At 36.1% G+C, this 18,365-nt stretch overlaps 1 protein-coding gene across 1 annotated transcript; it reads left to right on the top strand.

The window, feature by feature from the left end:
- Window positions 1–867: 867 nt before the first annotated feature.
- LOC103994125 (uncharacterized) lies at window positions 868–17,682 on the top strand. Its single transcript, XM_009414423.3, has 14 exons — window positions 868–1,096; window positions 3,207–3,262; window positions 3,370–3,544; window positions 3,739–3,840; window positions 4,508–4,579; window positions 8,268–8,384; window positions 8,504–8,581; window positions 10,961–11,023; window positions 11,112–11,208; window positions 13,895–13,973; window positions 14,054–14,262; window positions 14,403–14,548; window positions 14,646–14,768; window positions 17,288–17,682. The coding sequence occupies exons 1-14, from the start codon at window positions 1,010–1,012 to the stop codon at window positions 17,438–17,440; spliced, it is 1,557 nt and encodes a 518-aa protein (XP_009412698.1). The 5' UTR covers window positions 868–1,009; the 3' UTR covers window positions 17,441–17,682.
- Window positions 17,683–18,365: the final 683 nt, after the last annotated feature.

The raw sequence follows: 18,365 nt of genomic DNA, 5'->3' as shown, positions 1-18,365 counted from the left end.
AACTTCTTACATGTAAAAATTCTCTTATACACTTTAAAACATAAATCTTATAAAAATTAATCCCTTATGGAGAATATCTCAAAATATCTCATAATCTCATATAAAAATATCTCATATTTTTTTTTTTATATTTTTTCTCAAAATATAAAAAATATGAGATATTTACATAAAAATCGAAACCTTTCACATTTGAATTTTTTGGTGAAAGTACTTTCCGTGATGGCATCAACTGGATTATCCTAACCATCTATTATGATAAAAGAGTAGCATAATCCTAACCATCATTTAATATAATCGAAAAAGGCATAAGAAAATAGCAGCCATTTATTTACATAGATTCGGATCTTTTTGAAGCATCTCTTTCCAAGATCCCAAATCCCCAATCCCCCATTCACAATGGCCCGAGGATCCTCTGTCTCACGCTATCACAGGGTTCGGGTTTCTCCCTCTCATGCGGCCGCTGCTTTTATATACTTTTTCTCGCGGTGGACCGGCGGATCAATGGTGGATTCTGTTCGTGTCAAACAGCTGATCCGTGCTTCTGTTCTAAAGTATTGGACACGCGTCGTCATCCATCTCGCCTTGCACGCTTCCCCCGTCGGTGGCGCCCTGCACCAATCCCTGTACACCATCAGCAATCGCCGGCTCACTCGCCCATTTATGCCGTTGGAAAAGCCATGGCCTCGCACATCCCCTACAAGGGCCTTTTACTTGATTACGTGGCCTTATAATGAACGTTAAGATAAGGCTCTTAACAGTGAATCGCACTGCGTATCATACGTGCGTGAAGATACGTCGTGCGTTTGTCATATATTACCTGTGCGTTATATCTATACATTACTTCAATGCTTACTTATTCCTTTTATTTTCCTTTTAGCCCTCCGGTTAATTCGTTGAGGCCGAAGAGAAGGAAGACGAGAGGGTGCCGATGGAGTTGTGAGAGCCTATAGTGCGTTGGCGATTAGGGCTCGTGCTGCGGGCCCAATACAAACTTCGACGGGCGGAGGAAATGGCCGCATTGGAAGCTCTGGATGCGCTCTTGGCCGCGGCGAGCAGAGCTTGCTGCAGCCCCCTCGCCATCTTCATCCAGATCCAGGTAGGCGCATTTAGTCGGTTTTGGATGGGATTTCCTTTCTTTGTCCTCCGTTTCTCTGCCTCCGGATCTGGAGAACATATGTACCCTCAATCATATTCCACCCCCCCGTTGTCCTTTTACTTGGTACTTCTTTATCCTTTAATGCCGATTAATGGAGTTGCGGCTATGATGAGGAAACTGTCTCTTATTTTCTTAATCCTCTTTTCTATTCTTTTTTCTTGTGTTCATATTCCGGTTTTGCTTGGGGACTTGAATTGATTCGGCGTCCATTGTTCACTGTTGTGCTCTATTGGATGTCAATGGTTAACTTGTCGGCAGATCTGGGTATCTGAAGTCAGATTGATTGTCCAGAATGAGACTCTTCTTTTGAATTGACAGGAAGTTTGTGCGGATTCTTTTTGAGAAAGATACGTCCCGGGGATGTTTCCTCTAACATAAATCGTTATTGGTCTTATGGTGTGACCACGGAATCCTCAAAGGATGCGTTGAAAACACTCCTACAGCTAAGTTATTGAGAACACTGTATAATTGTGCAGAGCTCATTCAAAAGGATTGGCAAAGGTGGAAAAGGAGTGTTCCTCACAATCGTAATTGGTCTTGATGGTGTGACCATGGAATCTTCAAAGGATGCGTTGAAAACACTTACAACTAAGTTATGGATGTATCATTGTGAAGAGCTCATTCAAATGAATTGGTAAAGGTGGAAAGGAGTGTTCCTCACCCAGTTGCATTGGTAACTAGGAGAGGAGCTGTGTTTGACCAATAGGCAGTGGCGTTGCATGGTGCATTCATTTGTTCATGGAAGACAAGTAGATTGAGCTAGCGAGACAAGGGACACAATTAAAAGGAATTGTAAGGAAAAAAATAAGTGATTATTTGTGCGTCTTTCTCAATTCTGCCACCTTTTCTACTTCTCGTTGCTCAAGTTGGAAGAAACCAGTCAACCTCTTGAAGTTAGTGTATGTAGAAGATGAACCTCGGTTGAATCTTTGGGCTGCAAATTTAATCTGCACGAGGGGCAGAACAAGCTTTAGGATAGCTTCGGCGCCTCTGGGTTCTATTTTCTAAAATTTTCTCTATAACTTTTAAGACCTAATTTGTTAGTTATTTTATCAAAAACCGGATTATTTTATATTGTAGTTCTAACGTGATCTTGCTTGATAGACCTATCAGACAAGATATAATGGATGTTAAACAAATCGTCTGAAGTACTCCATCCCAAGATATATATCCCAAGCTAATCCATTTTTGATATAATTGGGACAATCTTCTTCATTTGAATTGGCCAATAATTAGCCTATTTCAGTATATTCCAGCATCTTCCAGCCAATCAATGGATGCCAATCCTTTTGTTCAGCCCTTACATGGACTTGTCCAGCCGAGTCCAGCTCGCACGATCCAGCATGGATGAGTCGTTAATACTTCACTCCTACTTGGTGTAGGAGAAAAAGAAGTATCCAGCTCTAACAGGATAAATTGGGTTCATTTCTAGTTGAAATAGGAGTTGAGAAAGAGGCTTTCATCAACCTCTTAGTTGAGCTATGAGAGGGCTGACAAAGGCTCTTCACCCAGCCTTTTGGGGATGTAGTTGAGGTTTTTACCCCTGCTCTTCAGTAATTTCTGGATGGATTTTTATCACTAAATATTTTGCATTGTATTCAGAGTCAAATTTTGGTCCGGTCGATATTTAAGAATAATATGGGTCGGGAAAGTTATTAAGCTATTAGAAGTTATGTTTGGAGAACTAAAGGTCTCTTTAGGTATGATGTATTGGGATTCAAAAGAGAACCTTTTTTTGTCACAAGTCTTCCTAAAAGCCCTAGGAACATATGAGTTTTAAGTTGTCTTTATTTATTGCTTCGGTTATAAATAAATATTAGAACAGCTTTAAGGATCTTATCTCCCTTGATATGTAGTCATCCTTGTTAGAAAGGGCATCTTTCAATTTCCTGTCACTATTTTCTTGTGTTGCTACCTTTATCCTGGCTCTTTCTATTATCATATGGTTTTACTTTTACATTAGTTCCATGTTCTCTTTATTTCATGTGGGCTTCTTATTGATGATCTGTTAAAGAAACAGCAGCTAAGAACTCTTTTTTTGTGTCTATAGGGTTGTGTAATCTGTTTAACCCTTGCTCTTGGATGGGCCTGTGCTGCCTATATCAGGTAATTTTTTCTTCAACAATAGCAAGATAACTATAGATACTTGCTATGCAATTTTTTGCTATGTGACAAATAGAAGCACGTGTTATGCAGTTTCTTTCTATTCTCAGGAATAAAGTTATCCGGCGCATGAAGCTTAATATTGTGAATGGCAATAGTTTTGCATTCATCTGTGAAGATGTTAATGATCTCGAGCACTCTGCTCAGGTGAACTTGCCAAGAGTGTCAGTTATCATGCCTCTGAAAGGCTTTGGAGAACACAACTTGCAAAATTGGAGAAGTCAAGTGAGTTATATAGTATTTCAAAAAAAGAAGTGTCGATAGAAATGTAAATGTACATGAATTTAAGGAAATATAGGTCCTTCAACTTATCTGTGGCATTCATATTTTGCAGCTCATTTGTATCTGGAGATGGTTTCCTTTCACATCAGTTAAATCTCACTCAACTAAAGTACTATTGACAAATTCTATGAATGCAGATCACTTCACTCTATGGAGGACCTCTCGAGTTTCTTTTTATAGTTGAAAGTACTGATGATCCAGCTTACCGTGCTGTGTCTTTGCTCATTTCAGATTTTCAGGTAGATATGCTTCCCTGCATATATTGCTTCTTACAGCTAAGACAGTTCCCTGGATATGTGTCCCTGTATATTGTGCTTCTTATGGCTAAGGACAGTTCCTTTGTTGATTAATTTTCAATTTACCTTTCGCGGGCATTTCCTTTGGGATACTAAGAGTTGTTTTAACTTTTGAAAATTTGAGGGTCTTAGCATTTAGGATAACTAAAGTTTCTTTGGGTGGGATAATAAGCAATTTAAGTGGTTTTGTTCAAATTTGTTATGCTTCATAGGTGGTAATACTGGAGTAGGGAACATTTACATTGCTGCATATACATGATTATGTTTGGATGTAGTCCGTCCTGGTCAACCTCGTACTTAATCTTCTTTTATCATCCATTCACTTGCAATTCTTCAATTCTTAGATGACATAGGAGTGTCTTATATAAAATAGAGATATACTGCCCGTTCATATGATCTTTCTTTACAATTATCAGATTTACATTTTTTGGTGGATATTGACATCTGCAGGACTTAATATCCGAAAAAGCATGTCATAGTGATTGGTTAAAAGCTCAGTAAAGTTTCATTTATATGGTTTTTGACTTGTATCTATTTTTGACTGTTTGTCTAAATGTCTATTCATCCTTTCGAAATTCCTGACCAAAAGTCATGCATGCATAATTTACAGGACAACATTGATGCAAAGGTTATTGTAGCTGGTTTGTCAACAACATGCAGTCAGAAGATTCATAATCAGTTAGTATGTAAAGTGATTCTATTATTTTGGCGAGAGACTACTGCTTTTAAGCTTCCTTTTGTCTGTGCTTTTGACTTTTTATACGTTTCCTTGCTATAAGTATTAAAAGAAATATAAGGTTCAATATTTTCTTAGCAAGATTGATATACTAGCCTTAGATTAAGTTTTGGACATGTACATTTCATATGATTATACTGAACTATCGAATGCGATAGAATAGGAATCTGAAAAAACCTCTCCCTTTGTTAAGATTATGCCAGTTCTTTCCCTACATCAATTTTTACTTCCATAAACCAAAACATTTATACTGTCACAGCTTTGTAAGTTACAGTTTTATTAATATAATTTATAGCATTTCGGAAGTATTATGTTATCTCTGACTGATTAATGTCTTGCATATTCTGGTATATACTATGTTAAAAGTTTTTTTTTCTGTTCTTTCTGTAGAAACCAAGATATTCCATTTTATTTCTTGATCATAGCAAGTTATTGTTTTAGATTCATCCTTCATTATTTAACAAGGGTAGGGCTGCACCGTGTGAGAATCTTTGTTACAAATACACGAGCACTTACCATAGAGCATGCAGTTTGGAATGTTAGTTTGGTGGACAATTAAAAACATGTTTATTAGATAACTACTTCTGTAGTTATAATTTGATCTCAAGTCTATTAGAAACTACTTGCTGAAAGAAAACTGTTATAATTATTTAATGGAAAGTCAGAGAGGTGAAGCTCTGGAATCAAGTTCTTTATCAAAATTTCTTCAGGACAAGCTATTTGATTTGTCTGAAGTTCAAACCCAGATAAACTATTATAATCTATTAGTGTCTGAGTAAGGTATGTCATTCTGGGATGGTTGAATTGAAGATACATATTTGACTTAATGCATCTCAGCAGCACTTTCTTTGATAAACTGAATTGGGCAAGTAAAATCATGTTATGTATAACGACAGGGGTTAGAGGTAATAAAGGAGATATACTGGTTTTTTTTAAGATTAATAGAAAGAGAAAAATAAAGCTTCTTTTGTTGTGTCCAATTGTCTCATGACATATTTTTGCCTTTAATATGAACATTTTTCCCTACTAGAAAACCTGTAATATTTCCTTCTGGAAGTTTTTGAACATCTGATAAGTTCCACAGTGATACTCACATTTACATATTATTGCTACTTACATATATTTATTTTAATCTCGTCTTATCATTTTTTAGTGAGGTCCACTGCATAATTCATGTTGGTTTGAAACTCTGTACCAAGTTGAGTTGGTAAACATTATCTATCATGCTTCCATTAGAACCTCCATGATCTTGAATTATGTTTTCCATCTCCTTGGTTTTGAGTCTTTCCTTGGAATGATTGATTAGCCACATAAAGCCTAAAATATGGACATATGGGTTAAGCACAGTTTTATGTGCTGCTAATACAACCACAACAAAGACAACAACAACAAGCGATAATGTTTTGATTATTTAAGGTCCACATGAATATTTTCTTATCACTGAGATTTATAAAAAAATATATTCTTAGTTAAATTAAGAGTATTTAAATCGTTATCTATGGTGTCTAGTAAAACTTTATTTAGGTCTCCCTCTACCTCTTATTATATCGTTAATATTAATTGGCTGATTTCTTCTAACCAAAACATCTGTAGGTCTCCCTGGTATATGAAAATATCATTTTAAATGATTTTTCTTTGCTATGCCTAATTGTTCATTTCTTTTCCTATCTTTCCTATTACCTCCATACATTACCTCAATATTCTCATCTAAGTGATACAACTTTTTTATTTATGTTGTTTCTTAATCATCTACACTCATATTAAAAAAATATATATTTAGTAACATTGTGTGTCAAGCAATGGTTTAAAGAGGTGCCCGGGTGCTTGCCTAGGTGCTCGGGTGAGGCGAGGCGAGGCTTGAGCACCTCAAGGCTTGCTTAGGCGGCACGTTTCACTTAAGCACCGCATGGGTGCTTGTAAACCCAAGCGCCAAGCGCCTTAGACGAGCGCTCGGTTGAAGCAAAGCAACCGAACCAGACTTGATAGTCTGTTTCGATTGAACTAACTAAGCTAAATAGCTGATGCATGTCGCTTGGGCACTCACGAACCCAAGCGTCGAGCGCTCGGTTGAAGCAAATCAATTGAACCAGAATTGATAGTCTGGTTCGGTTGAACAGTATCTTATTTGGTCCAATTGAACCAACTAAGCTAAATAGCTTTACTAAAGCTATGCAACCCTCCCCCCACGCGACCCCGACCCATAAACCAACCTACTATATGTGCGGTCGCTGCCTCTGCTGTTAACGCACAGGTTCAACGCTTCCTTTATCGCCAACGAACACATCCAAAGGTCTAGCTTTCGTGTGCAATTCCCTTCGTCGTTTTGCTTCTGTGTGCAGCTCCTTCTACCATCGAGGGAGAGGACCGTAACTTCCTTCGCCACCAATGGACACATCTGAAGTTTCCTCTGCACACGACATCATAGCCCGCAACTTTCTCCACCAAAATGGACCACCTCGTCAAGCGGTTGCGTCTCACACACGGTCACCTTGCTGCACATTGTCGCCATTGCTCTAATCGTGTCTGACATACACAGCAGGATACATCATGCGACCTTGTTTCACACCATCACCGCACACAAATGTCTACCAGGTACTTCTCTTCTCTTCCTCTTCCTCTTCCTCTTCCTCTTCCATCTCCTCTTCTTCCTTCCTCTTCCTTCATTGCCCCTTCCTCTTCTCCTTGTATGTACTGGTGTACTAACACACAAAACATCAGTACTAACCAGTATGTACTGATCCAACAAGATCACCGAAATGGATTCGGTACCTAAAATGCCGATCCTTGGATTTACCATATGTAACCCTTTAAAATATATGTTTCACATAAATGTGGAAAGCTTACATTTGAGGTCTTGTATGCTGCTAGGATTGAAAGAATATACAGACTCCGGCACTATGGTTCCTGTGCCTTTTGATTCAAGAAACTATTGGATTATAAGGATCCTCCATCCATGATTCATTATGTATGCATCGCATAAACTTCCAAGTTCCAACTTAAAATATTGTCCTAAGTTTCGATCTCTTCTGAATTGGTGTTTTGGACCTTGGATCGAGAACCTTCTTGTAGATTTGGAAATAATTTTTTGACTGCAATATATTTCTCCAGAGTTATTATGAAAAAATTGCATTATGAGTAATTTTTCCCTCTCTAGCCTCTTTATCAAAATAAAGTTTGACACCGTCCTTGTTTCATGAAAATTTTTTTGAAGTGGCCTCATTTTGGATGATGTGGAAACCATCTCTTCAGCTGTAATCATCAATTGCAGTTTATGGAAAAATCACAATTTACAATAGTGATTTTAGGAAAATAGCAGCTACTTCAATAGCGGTTCTAAACCGCCATTGCTATTGATGCAGTTATCGCCTACTTAACTTTCGCGTGGCTAAAAGGAGTATAGTCTCAGATATTTTTAACAAAGGGCTGCTCTTAATTTTTATCTAAAATAAGACTAGTCAATAAAAAAAATCCATTTTGAGGTGGTAAAGCCATGATTTTTAAACTTCACAGATGCTTGACACTTTTGGTTCTCTTTGAACTCGATATTTTTCTGCTGTCCTCCATCAATGAGTTTCTTTGTTCCTAAAATGACAAATGAAAAGTGACTTTTAAGCATCATGCAATCTTATTGCAGGTTGGTGTGGAAAGAATGCATAAAGAGAGCAAGTACGTGTTGTTCCTGGATGATGATGTTAGGCTCCATCCTGGATCAATAGGAGCCCTTACATCAGAAATGGAGAAAAATCCTGAGGTACTAAATTTGTTGCAATCGACACATCACTGTTATAAACCTATAACTCTTTGTCAGCTTATAGCTTTTTTTAATTTCTTTTCCATGTACAAATTGAATTATATTTTTCTTTTGTGCAGATTTTCATTCAAACGGGTTATCCTCTTGATTTGCCCTCAGGAAACTTAGGAAGCTACTGCATATATGAATATCACATGGTATGAGTATATCCGAAATTTCATTTTCTGTTATTTTTCTTTTTTTTTGTAAGTTCTATACTTTTAACAGGGTCATGAGATTAAAATGGATTACTAGATACCATGCTGTGCATATTGCCTGCATGTTTCACTATGAAAACTTATTTTCACTAGGTATGAGAGGCTTCCCCATGCATAAGATGCTGTAGGGCTGCTGGAAGAATCTTCTTTGTAGTCTGTGTTGGCAGAGATGATACTAACTCCTTTTTCTTTAATTTTTTCATTCCAAGCACAAGACAATATGAATGTTACAAAAAAAAAAATTGTTTAATTTATTCAACTCCTTTTTTGATCAACCTATTTCCATCATATCATACACAAGTCCATGCTAGTCATCAAGTGACATGGGGTTGTCCTATGTAAGTAAAGACCTTGTTAATATTGACTGGCTAAGGAATAACTGAGTTTTGCATTACAATGAGTTTTATGTTGTTCTAATTGATGACTAGAGAGAATAATTCAAGACAGCTGGAATATGTCCAAGGAGGCCATATAATTTATTTATAACAAAATTTGAGTTAATTTTGTTTAGAGGTTTTGGCCGAGGGAGAGGCAGACAAATCATGGTATGATCTTAAAAATAGTGCAAAGTAATGTGACTAGAAGTAGATGTTATTCTTAATAATACAGGACATGATCCATATAGTCCTATAAGGAATGAAGACTTTGGTAATGAAATGCAATTTTGAAAATTTTAGAAGCATGAAAGGTAGATCAATGAGGAAGAGGCATGACATAACTCTCTCAGATAATTTTTCTCAACTCTATAAACTGACTTGGTAATAGCTACATACTCATACCTATATTTATAGACAAAATTCATCTATATTGCCTACGTAACTTTACGATCGGCATTAAAATGAAAAACTTTATCTAAGACTTCCTTATTCCTAATTGTGGCTGCCGACTCCTATTTTTAATAGCTAATTATAGTTATACATTAGCTGGTAAGTTAAAGTTACCGACTTAGATAAGTCATTTGACACAAAAATTAAATTAAACATTCTTATTCTGCTCTCTCTCTCTCTCTCTCTCTCTCAATTTCTCTCTCTGTCCCCTTCTCTTACTGTTGATGAGGCATCGGTTAACCCCTGTGACTATTAAGATTCTTGTTTAACAATTTTTTGGGACATTCAAAACTTTAATGATGGTAACTTAATCAACTGATCTATAACCTTTCAACTGAAGAGACCATAGAATACAAATAATATCACTCAAGGAACACACCTGTCAAGTGTCTCTTCATGGTCCTTTCTGAAAAGGAAAATTTTCCCTCAGAATCTAATTGAATTTGTGATATTGACATATAGGCACATAGCACGGGTGATGCTTGTCCGTCGTGAATTAAAATTCAAGAAAAACTTCTTCAAGCAGTTTATCCATTACTTGTCTGAAAAATGCATTTTCCACAGTCTCACATGCTTTACAAACTATCATCTTGTTCTAGAATTTCACGAAATTTGTGTCATGAGGTTGAGCAGAATGATTAGTGTCACCCAAATTTTTAGCTGCGTATCAAGACATCTTGATTCATGCTATTGTTTGTTTGCCTCACCTACTACTGCAAGCCTCCCTTAGTGTTGTGAGTCTTGTGACAACATAATGCCCATGCTTGGGATATGTAACGATAATGTTTATTACTTTCAAAACATTCCATCATCAGACTTTGGTTAACCAAAATCACACTTGGAATTATATTATCTTAATTCACCACCATAGATTATACTAGTTTCAATCCATTGAAAGATCACCATAAATCAATTTTAGAATTCATTATATTTGAAAAATTCCAATGAAAAAGCTTGTTGGTTATGGCTTTCTTAGACTACAAACTTGTGGAAATCCTTCTCTTTTTAACTTTCAGTATCCCATTTGTTTCTTCTGAAGGAAGTTGAAAGTGCAATGCTATTTCCCAATATATATGTTGCAAGGACAGGTTTAGATTTTTAAGAAGATCATGTTCATATTCTATACAATAGTTTGGAAGGTTTCTGGCAGATTTGATGAGCATAACTTTCAAATGAAAGTATCTGTTCCTCAATTGACCTTTATATTATGTCAGCCCCTCTTTTTTGCTGCTATGTTCAGGAAAAGAGATGAAACTTTAAGTTGATTCTCATATGATCTTAAATCTACATATCTAATCACCTCCTACATTTTTTATGAATGATTTGTATTTTGTGGTTACAACCAATGATTATCCACAAAACATATCAACATTGAAGTATCCTTTTAACTATGTTTATCCTGTTTTTAACTTCAATAATAGAAATCAGTACTCTACTATTTTGCAGAATTTGTTTTCTCACTTCACATTATATTGTTTCTCTATTTCTTTAGCCTTGCTCCATGGGATTTGCAACCGGAGGAAGGACTGTCTTTCTGTGGGGAGGCTGCATGATGGTAAAATTGGCATCTTATCTCTTTGTTATAGCTACATGGGATTAACTAAACTTTGATATGCAACTCTTATGTATTGGCATTATTCTAGATGCATGCTGAAGACTTTAGGAAAGACTTATATGGAGTTGTGAGTGGGCTTCAAGATGGTGGATACTCGGATGACATGACCCTGGCAGCCATTGCTGGTAATCATTCATAGAGTTTTCTAATTAAAATTTTAGTGTCAAACTCCTCTGACTCTGCAAATGAAGTTATCGCGAGACTATTTTACTTAGTATTTACTTACTGAACTTGTGCTGCATAGTTATTATAATTTTGTATTGCATAAGTGAAGCCTATTGGCAATTTAAGTGTGTTGGTTTCAGCAAAGGTCTACATTTTAATTCTCTGTTGATAAAAAATTTAAAATGTCTGCCAATAGGATGCTTGAAGCATATTATATTTACCTACTGAACTTGTGCTGCATAGTTATTATAATTTTGTATTGCATAAGTGAAGCCTATTGGCAATTTAATTGTGTTGATTTCAGCAAAGGTCTACATTTTAATTCTCTGATGATAAAATATCTAAGATGTCTGCCAATAGGATGCCTGAAGCATATTTTCTTCTCTTGTCATATGAAACTGATAGATAAAACAATCGTTTAATTTTTGTCATGTCCAGACTTGAGAGTTCAGAGGCAAAACAGTTGTCATGCTAATGGTTTATGTATTGTCTTATGATTGATTAATGATGCATTTGAAATCCAATGAATGTTGCTTCCGGATATTTGGGCAATCAGTACGACTAGTACATACATAAATATGTATCTATGCTCAGTGAAAAATGGCTTCATGTATATATCTATATACTCAATTGTGACAGGCTCTTCTGTAAAACTTCAATTTTCTGCATCAATGGATCTTTGTTCAAGGTTTAAAATTTCAGTCTGCCGATTCTGATTGGAAGTTTGACCAATACAGGCTCTTATGATTGACCGATACAGCCCTTGAAGCACCAATTCTGATTTCAGTCAGTACCATGTGGACCAGGAGAAAGGGGGATAGAAGAATGGAGGATGAGGCAGAGGTGGTGGAGGAGGAGGAAGAGAAGCAGAGGGAGGGAAGTGGAGAAGGAAATGGCGATCTTTATGGGCACAAGAGGCAGCAGTGATGATGCAGAGGAGTGTGGTGATGGAACAGGGGGTGACAAGGCGGTTGCAAGGAGGAAGAGGAGGGGAGAGATATGAAAGAGAGAAAAAAACGGAGAAAGAGATAGGAGAAAGGGAGAAAAAGAAAGAAAAGGAAGGCTAAAGCTGTCGAAAAGAAAAGAAAAGACAGGGATAATGATGGTAGACTTACCATCTGGTATCTCTGGTTTTAACCATCAAAACCAAATGGTATGCAGATTATGGTAATCATACCAGGTGTAAGCTCCGGTTCAAACCAGATTAGGCAATTTCACCTGGTCCTCATGTCCCAGCTTGGCTGGACCCATAAATATTGGTCAGTACGTGCTAGTCGCAGTTTTTTAATCCTTGCTATTGTTCTTTCAAGGAGACAAGCTGGTTTTAGATAAAATTTAAATTCTCCAAGGATAGTTCAAGACTATCGACATGATGTAGTTAAAACTTAAAACAGCTTTTGCACATATCAATTTGGTTCCTCTTACCTAAAATCCAAGAAAATGTTCAAGATGAAAGTATCTAACCACATAGGAGAGAGCTATATCAAGTTACGCGTCAGTAAACTGTGCTAATTGCTTGATGGAGGTCAATTTGACATTGTCATTGGATCCCTACAGCAAGATCATGTATAAGACCCAAACTATAGTATCTTGCTTGTGTATTAATTGTTTTAGGGCTTAATGCTGCCTAAGGTTGTGAACTACTTGAGCTGGAATTATCTAATTTCTAGTCTGTAGGTACTGCTGAAGCCAGAAGAACTTACAAAAGATGCTGATCTGGATTATTCTTTCGTATTCAAAACATAAGATTACACCTATATGAAGAAAAAAATATAGTTGGATTCAAGCATCATGGTGTTCTAAAACATATCGTACTGGTCCAACATCTTAATTGTACACAGTATACTGTGCCATGCCAAATTACACTAGCACCACTGCTAATTTTTCACAATTTTAGTAATATATCAAACATATCAAGCAATTCTGGTCTGAGAGAGAACTGGTAGGGGCTTGTTAGCCCAGTTTCTTGCACTTTATATATGTTTTAGGGCACAGGATATATCAAGGTCCTCCTTGTAAGTTTGATAGGGGGAAGGGCTTTAGGTCTTGTATCTATAATGAAAGGTTCGTATGCAATAATGAAAGTTGGCCTATATGTCTTGTGTATCCTTGATTTCTTGTTGAATTCAATCCTTGAATACAGGTCCGAGTCTGACTTGCATGTCCCGAACATTGCACACTAGTTTAAGATACTAAAAAATACGGAAATAATCTTCCAAAATAATAGTTATCGTAGAGGTTCCACAAAATATTAATTTAAATGGAACTAAGTGCCTAAACTAAGCAAAATCCAATATATATGGTTCTGTCAATTGACTCACCTTTCTTGACTATGCAGAATTATATGAACTTATTTTGGCAAAACCATATTTCTTATATTAGCTCATGCTCATTGGGGTCGTCACTTACATTCAAGGAGTGAGGGAAAACAATGGAATTAATTTCAGCTTGTTGCAACTGAATATTTCTTCCATTTGGTGGTATAGTTTTGCTAGAATTATTTCTTTGAAATGACTTTCTATATCCTAAGTTGTATCTCATTGTTAAAAGAAAAAAAATTCGAAGATAAAAAATTTTGACCTTGCGAGCCGATGTCTTTTTACATCACCTTTAGTTTCAAATAAGCATGGAACCTCTATTTTGCAGGGCAACATAAGAGGCTTATTTGGTCACCACCAGTTGCTGTCTTCCCCCACCCTCTTGCAAGGGACCTTAGCTTCTCGAGGTTTGTAAACTTCATTATTGGAATTTTTCTCATAATTGATGCACTTTTATTCACCATTTTTTGGTATCATTTTCATGTAGATACTGGAATTACCTAAGAAAGCAAACATTTGTTCTTGAATCCTACATATCGAGGGTTAACTGGCTGATGAACCGTGCCTTGTTTTCTTCACATTGCTATTTATCCTGGGGATTTGTTTGGCCATATTTTATGGCACTGATACATCTTGCAGCAGCCTTAAGAGCACCATATAGTGGTTCTAGATCTGAGGCATCTGCCTCATCTTGTGGTGAGCATGGTTTTCCTTAGTTCTTCAGATATTAGAAAATTGATTGATGGTGAATATGAAACAGGAATGCTGACAGTAGCTTTTCTTTTATATTTTGAGTTAATTAATACTCAAAGATGTATCCACTTGCAAATGTTCAGGCTTGTTGCTGGTTAGCTGCTTGCTTGTATCTACTATTATAGAACTCCTTTCAATGTGGAACTTGACTAAGGTGGAGATCCAATTATGCAATATGTTATCTCCAGAAGGGCCAACAGTCTCACTTGGTTCTTATGATTGGAGACTTGTAAGCATTTCTCTTGCAACTTAATTTCATGATTCTAGGTTTTATTGTATCTATGTGGAATATTTAGGTAAGATATAAGCTGTACATTGTTGTGCAGGTATTTCTTGCTATGCTTGTGGATAACTTCTTGTACCCTATCTCTGCAATTCGTTCGCATTTTTCACAATCGATAAATTGGTCTGGTGTCCGATACCACTTGAAGAATGGGAAAATAAGCAAGGTGAATTATGGTCTTTCTAATTTTTTTTTCTTATTTAGATAAAGTTAACTCCAACTGCTATTTATTTTCATCCATTATTGAGAACTTATCCAACAAAAGCCAAGAGGACACAATTTACATATTATTTGGACAATGACAAGTACTTGCATTAACATTATAACTCATGCAAATGAATACTTTTACCTGCATAAGGCATATGCTTGCTTATAAGTCGAAATTGTAGAAGTTAAATTTTTGATAAACATGCCTCCATGAGTCATCTTTTTTCTAATAGATGTTCATCTACAATTGCTAAGATACAGGACAATAATTCTTGTACCTGCATAAGGCACAAATTACATGAAAGGAAGTCGAAATTTAGAAGTTAAATATTTTTATGAACATACCAATCATGATCCAACTTTTTTCTAATTGTTGATTTTTGACACCAGCTAATAGGATGGTTTAAATTACCAGTTGGACTGGTACATCCGACTGATACTGTGGTCCAACCATGATAACTGTTAAACTCTCTACTACTTGTATAATATAATAATTATTTTTTAAGTGATACCATGTGGTATATGTTGCTAAACTACTTGGTATCTTAGTACTATATTGATCCAATTAGTTGCAAAAACTGGAATTGAATTGGTATTTAGAACCTTGGTTAATAGACTTTTTCGACACCACTGGTTGCTCAAAAAATAATTATACCAGAGGAATCATTAGGCTTCAAAATCTATTGTGAAAAGTCAAACCTGTTCATAGCTTTATTTAAGGAATAGGTGATCTCATCCAATATAGACATTACTTTGTCATCAAGAACCTAAAACTAGAATGTACAAATGTTTTGTTAAAGAAGATGCCCAGAAAAATACTTATCTATTAGGTCTTCACCTCAAGCATGGTTTTCTGGATGGTTTTCTGGGGTGCTAGGTGGATGTCATAGATTATGCTGCCTTTGTTGTTGATAGAATCAGGGTTTTGAATACCGGTCTGTATCGGCGTACCGAGCTCTGCTCGGTACGGTATGTATCGGTATATATCGTCAGGACGCTAGGGCGTATTGATGGTACACTCTAAAATCTTAAAAATACCTTCACCTACCACCCCCGGGCGTACCGATCGGTATGCCTCGATAACGGTCGAAATCCGAGACGATACTGGTCGGTATGCCTCGGTACCAGTCAAAACACTGGTACTGCCCGGTAGAGGATGGTCCACGTACCGGTATCCTCTCAGAACTAGTACATATCGCCCGTACCAAACAGTACATATTGAAATTGAGAACCCTGGATAGAATTATATTGAACAATTTGATTGTTGAAAGAAAACACACGGAGTATAAGATTTATATGGTATTCCTAATTTTCAATCTATTCTTAGTATATATCTACAAAAGAAAACCCAAAATGTTGTCCATGTGTTCTGATACAATGTCAGTGATGAAGTTCTTCATCTAAACAATGCCTAATATCACAGTACTTGCTCTTGATAACTGAACGCTGATCTTGGACTTGGATCCTTGGCCTCTTGCTGCAAATTGCTGAACTTCTGGCAGTTTCTACCAAATCTTCTACTATAGCTCTTTTGTATGTTTGTATATAGTTTACATGTAAAAATCATTCTGCAGATAACCATAGTCATTAACAGTTGCTAATATTAACATTTTTAGTTCCCATGCATGAAATTCTTACCATGTGGAATCTGGCAAGTTACATGTACATATCCTTACCCCTCAAGTGGACAGACTATTATTAATGTATTTGCTTCAAGATTATTGGCATTAGCAACCAACCATTGCCATGCGGATTTTTTTCTTTATGAAACGTAAAAATGCGGATCACTTGTTGAAGTCCTCTTTTTTCTTAGGCTAAATATGGATTTCTTTTCTTCCCATTTCAAACTTCATTTTTAGTTTGGTTTTTAAGTTTCTTTTTTCTTAAATGTGTTTGATTTTATAATGGTTTAAACCTAACGAATACAAATTATGTGATAACGGGAAAGAGGTTGTGAGATTTTAAGATTTATAGCAACATCGGATCCTGTGACTCAAATGATCACAGGATTCCATTACTTATGCCACTGTCCATATCTTCAAATGATCACATGTATCTTCCATATCTTCAAATGATCACATGTAGGAGCAGAAAAGCATAAAGGAAAAAATCATGCATTGAGATGCTGTTAATAAATGTGGTACTATCAGTTACGAATTAGTTTGATTTCCATTATCAAATGAATCTGCAGCCACCACTGGCTCTTACCACTGCATTTATACTTAATAAGCTCGTTATGTTTTCTAATTGCTATGGCAAAACAAATTGAAATTGGAAGTTACTGATCATTACATTAAAACATTTCATTTACCTCTGGAAACACATTTTCCTCGGTATCAAAAGAACTTGCAGATGCTTTTCTTTCTTTGTTTTCAGATTCCGTTGTTTTCACTTGCCTTCTCAGTCAACGTTGCTCTGATATAGATAGTAATTGGCAAACACGAAAATAATTGTTCTTTTGTCAACTATATATTGCAGATTGAAAGATCCATGGGAAATGGTCCAACCTACTCTGATCTTGCTTGGAAGCATCTCTATGGAAAAAAGCAGTTCACTCCTAAATCTTCATTTCTCAGCTCTTTGTCAAGAAGTATTGTGCATTGGCGCCAACCAAAGAAGTACGATATCTAGTTAGATCAATATGCTGCAAAATAGACTCCAGTTCTCCTTCCTTTTCATGCACTGCATTGTATTTATTTTCCTTCATCCTCTTTAGGCTTTTAAGATCTGATTTAACCTATTGACTCTTATGGTGTCTGGTCATGCTCACCATGGAGAGTTTGTAATGTTTGCTGCATGTATTATTTATAGGAACATTCATTTAAGACAAAATTGTATGATCTTTCCCCCTTTTATTTCATCTTATTGACTAATCATCTCATCTGTACTTGTCAGTCGCATGTTTAGTCCATAAATTTGGATTGGTGAACAATTTCACTTCATGGACTTTTTGCCAGTGTTTGTTGTTCACCATAACAAGGACTAGATTGCATAATTCGTCGGGCAAAACCAATACAATTGGACTTCTATGGATCAACACAACATTGATTATCAAAAGGATCTCTGATAATCAATGTATTGGATTTTAGTTCCAGTTTGAGATTTTCTTTTGAGATGTAGTAATGTATTGGATTATGCATAAGGAGTCATGAAACGTTTTGTTTTTTGTTTTTTTGAATCGGATCGATTCCTCCAATTAAATAAGTATGAATAAAGGATCTATTGTTGAAGATACAAAAATATATTTTCAATTGTAATTAGATTTTGGATTTTGGTATTGTAAAAGGTATTTTGAAGCCAAAATAGCTTTTACAAAAAGGAGTGGTATAGAGTGGTTTACGTTCGGCATATTGTGGAAATCAAATTCTTTTATGATCCTACGAGTGGAAATAGGGAATGAACTCAAAAGAATACAGATTTTTTAAATAGGGAATGTTGGATTTTATCGACTTCCTGCTATATATATTGCTCGCTGAACACAGTTATTATAGAAGGGTGAATAATAAGATCACCTGTCTTCTTCTCTAAACAAGATGATCAGTTTTGAAGTTTGATC

This window comes from Musa acuminata, chromosome BXJ3-8, assembly GCF_036884655.1.
Source record: "Musa acuminata AAA Group cultivar baxijiao chromosome BXJ3-8, Cavendish_Baxijiao_AAA, whole genome shotgun sequence".
NCBI classification, from domain to species: Eukaryota; Viridiplantae; Streptophyta; class Magnoliopsida; order Zingiberales; family Musaceae; genus Musa; species Musa acuminata.
This window is presented reverse-complemented; position numbering and strand designations above follow the sequence as displayed.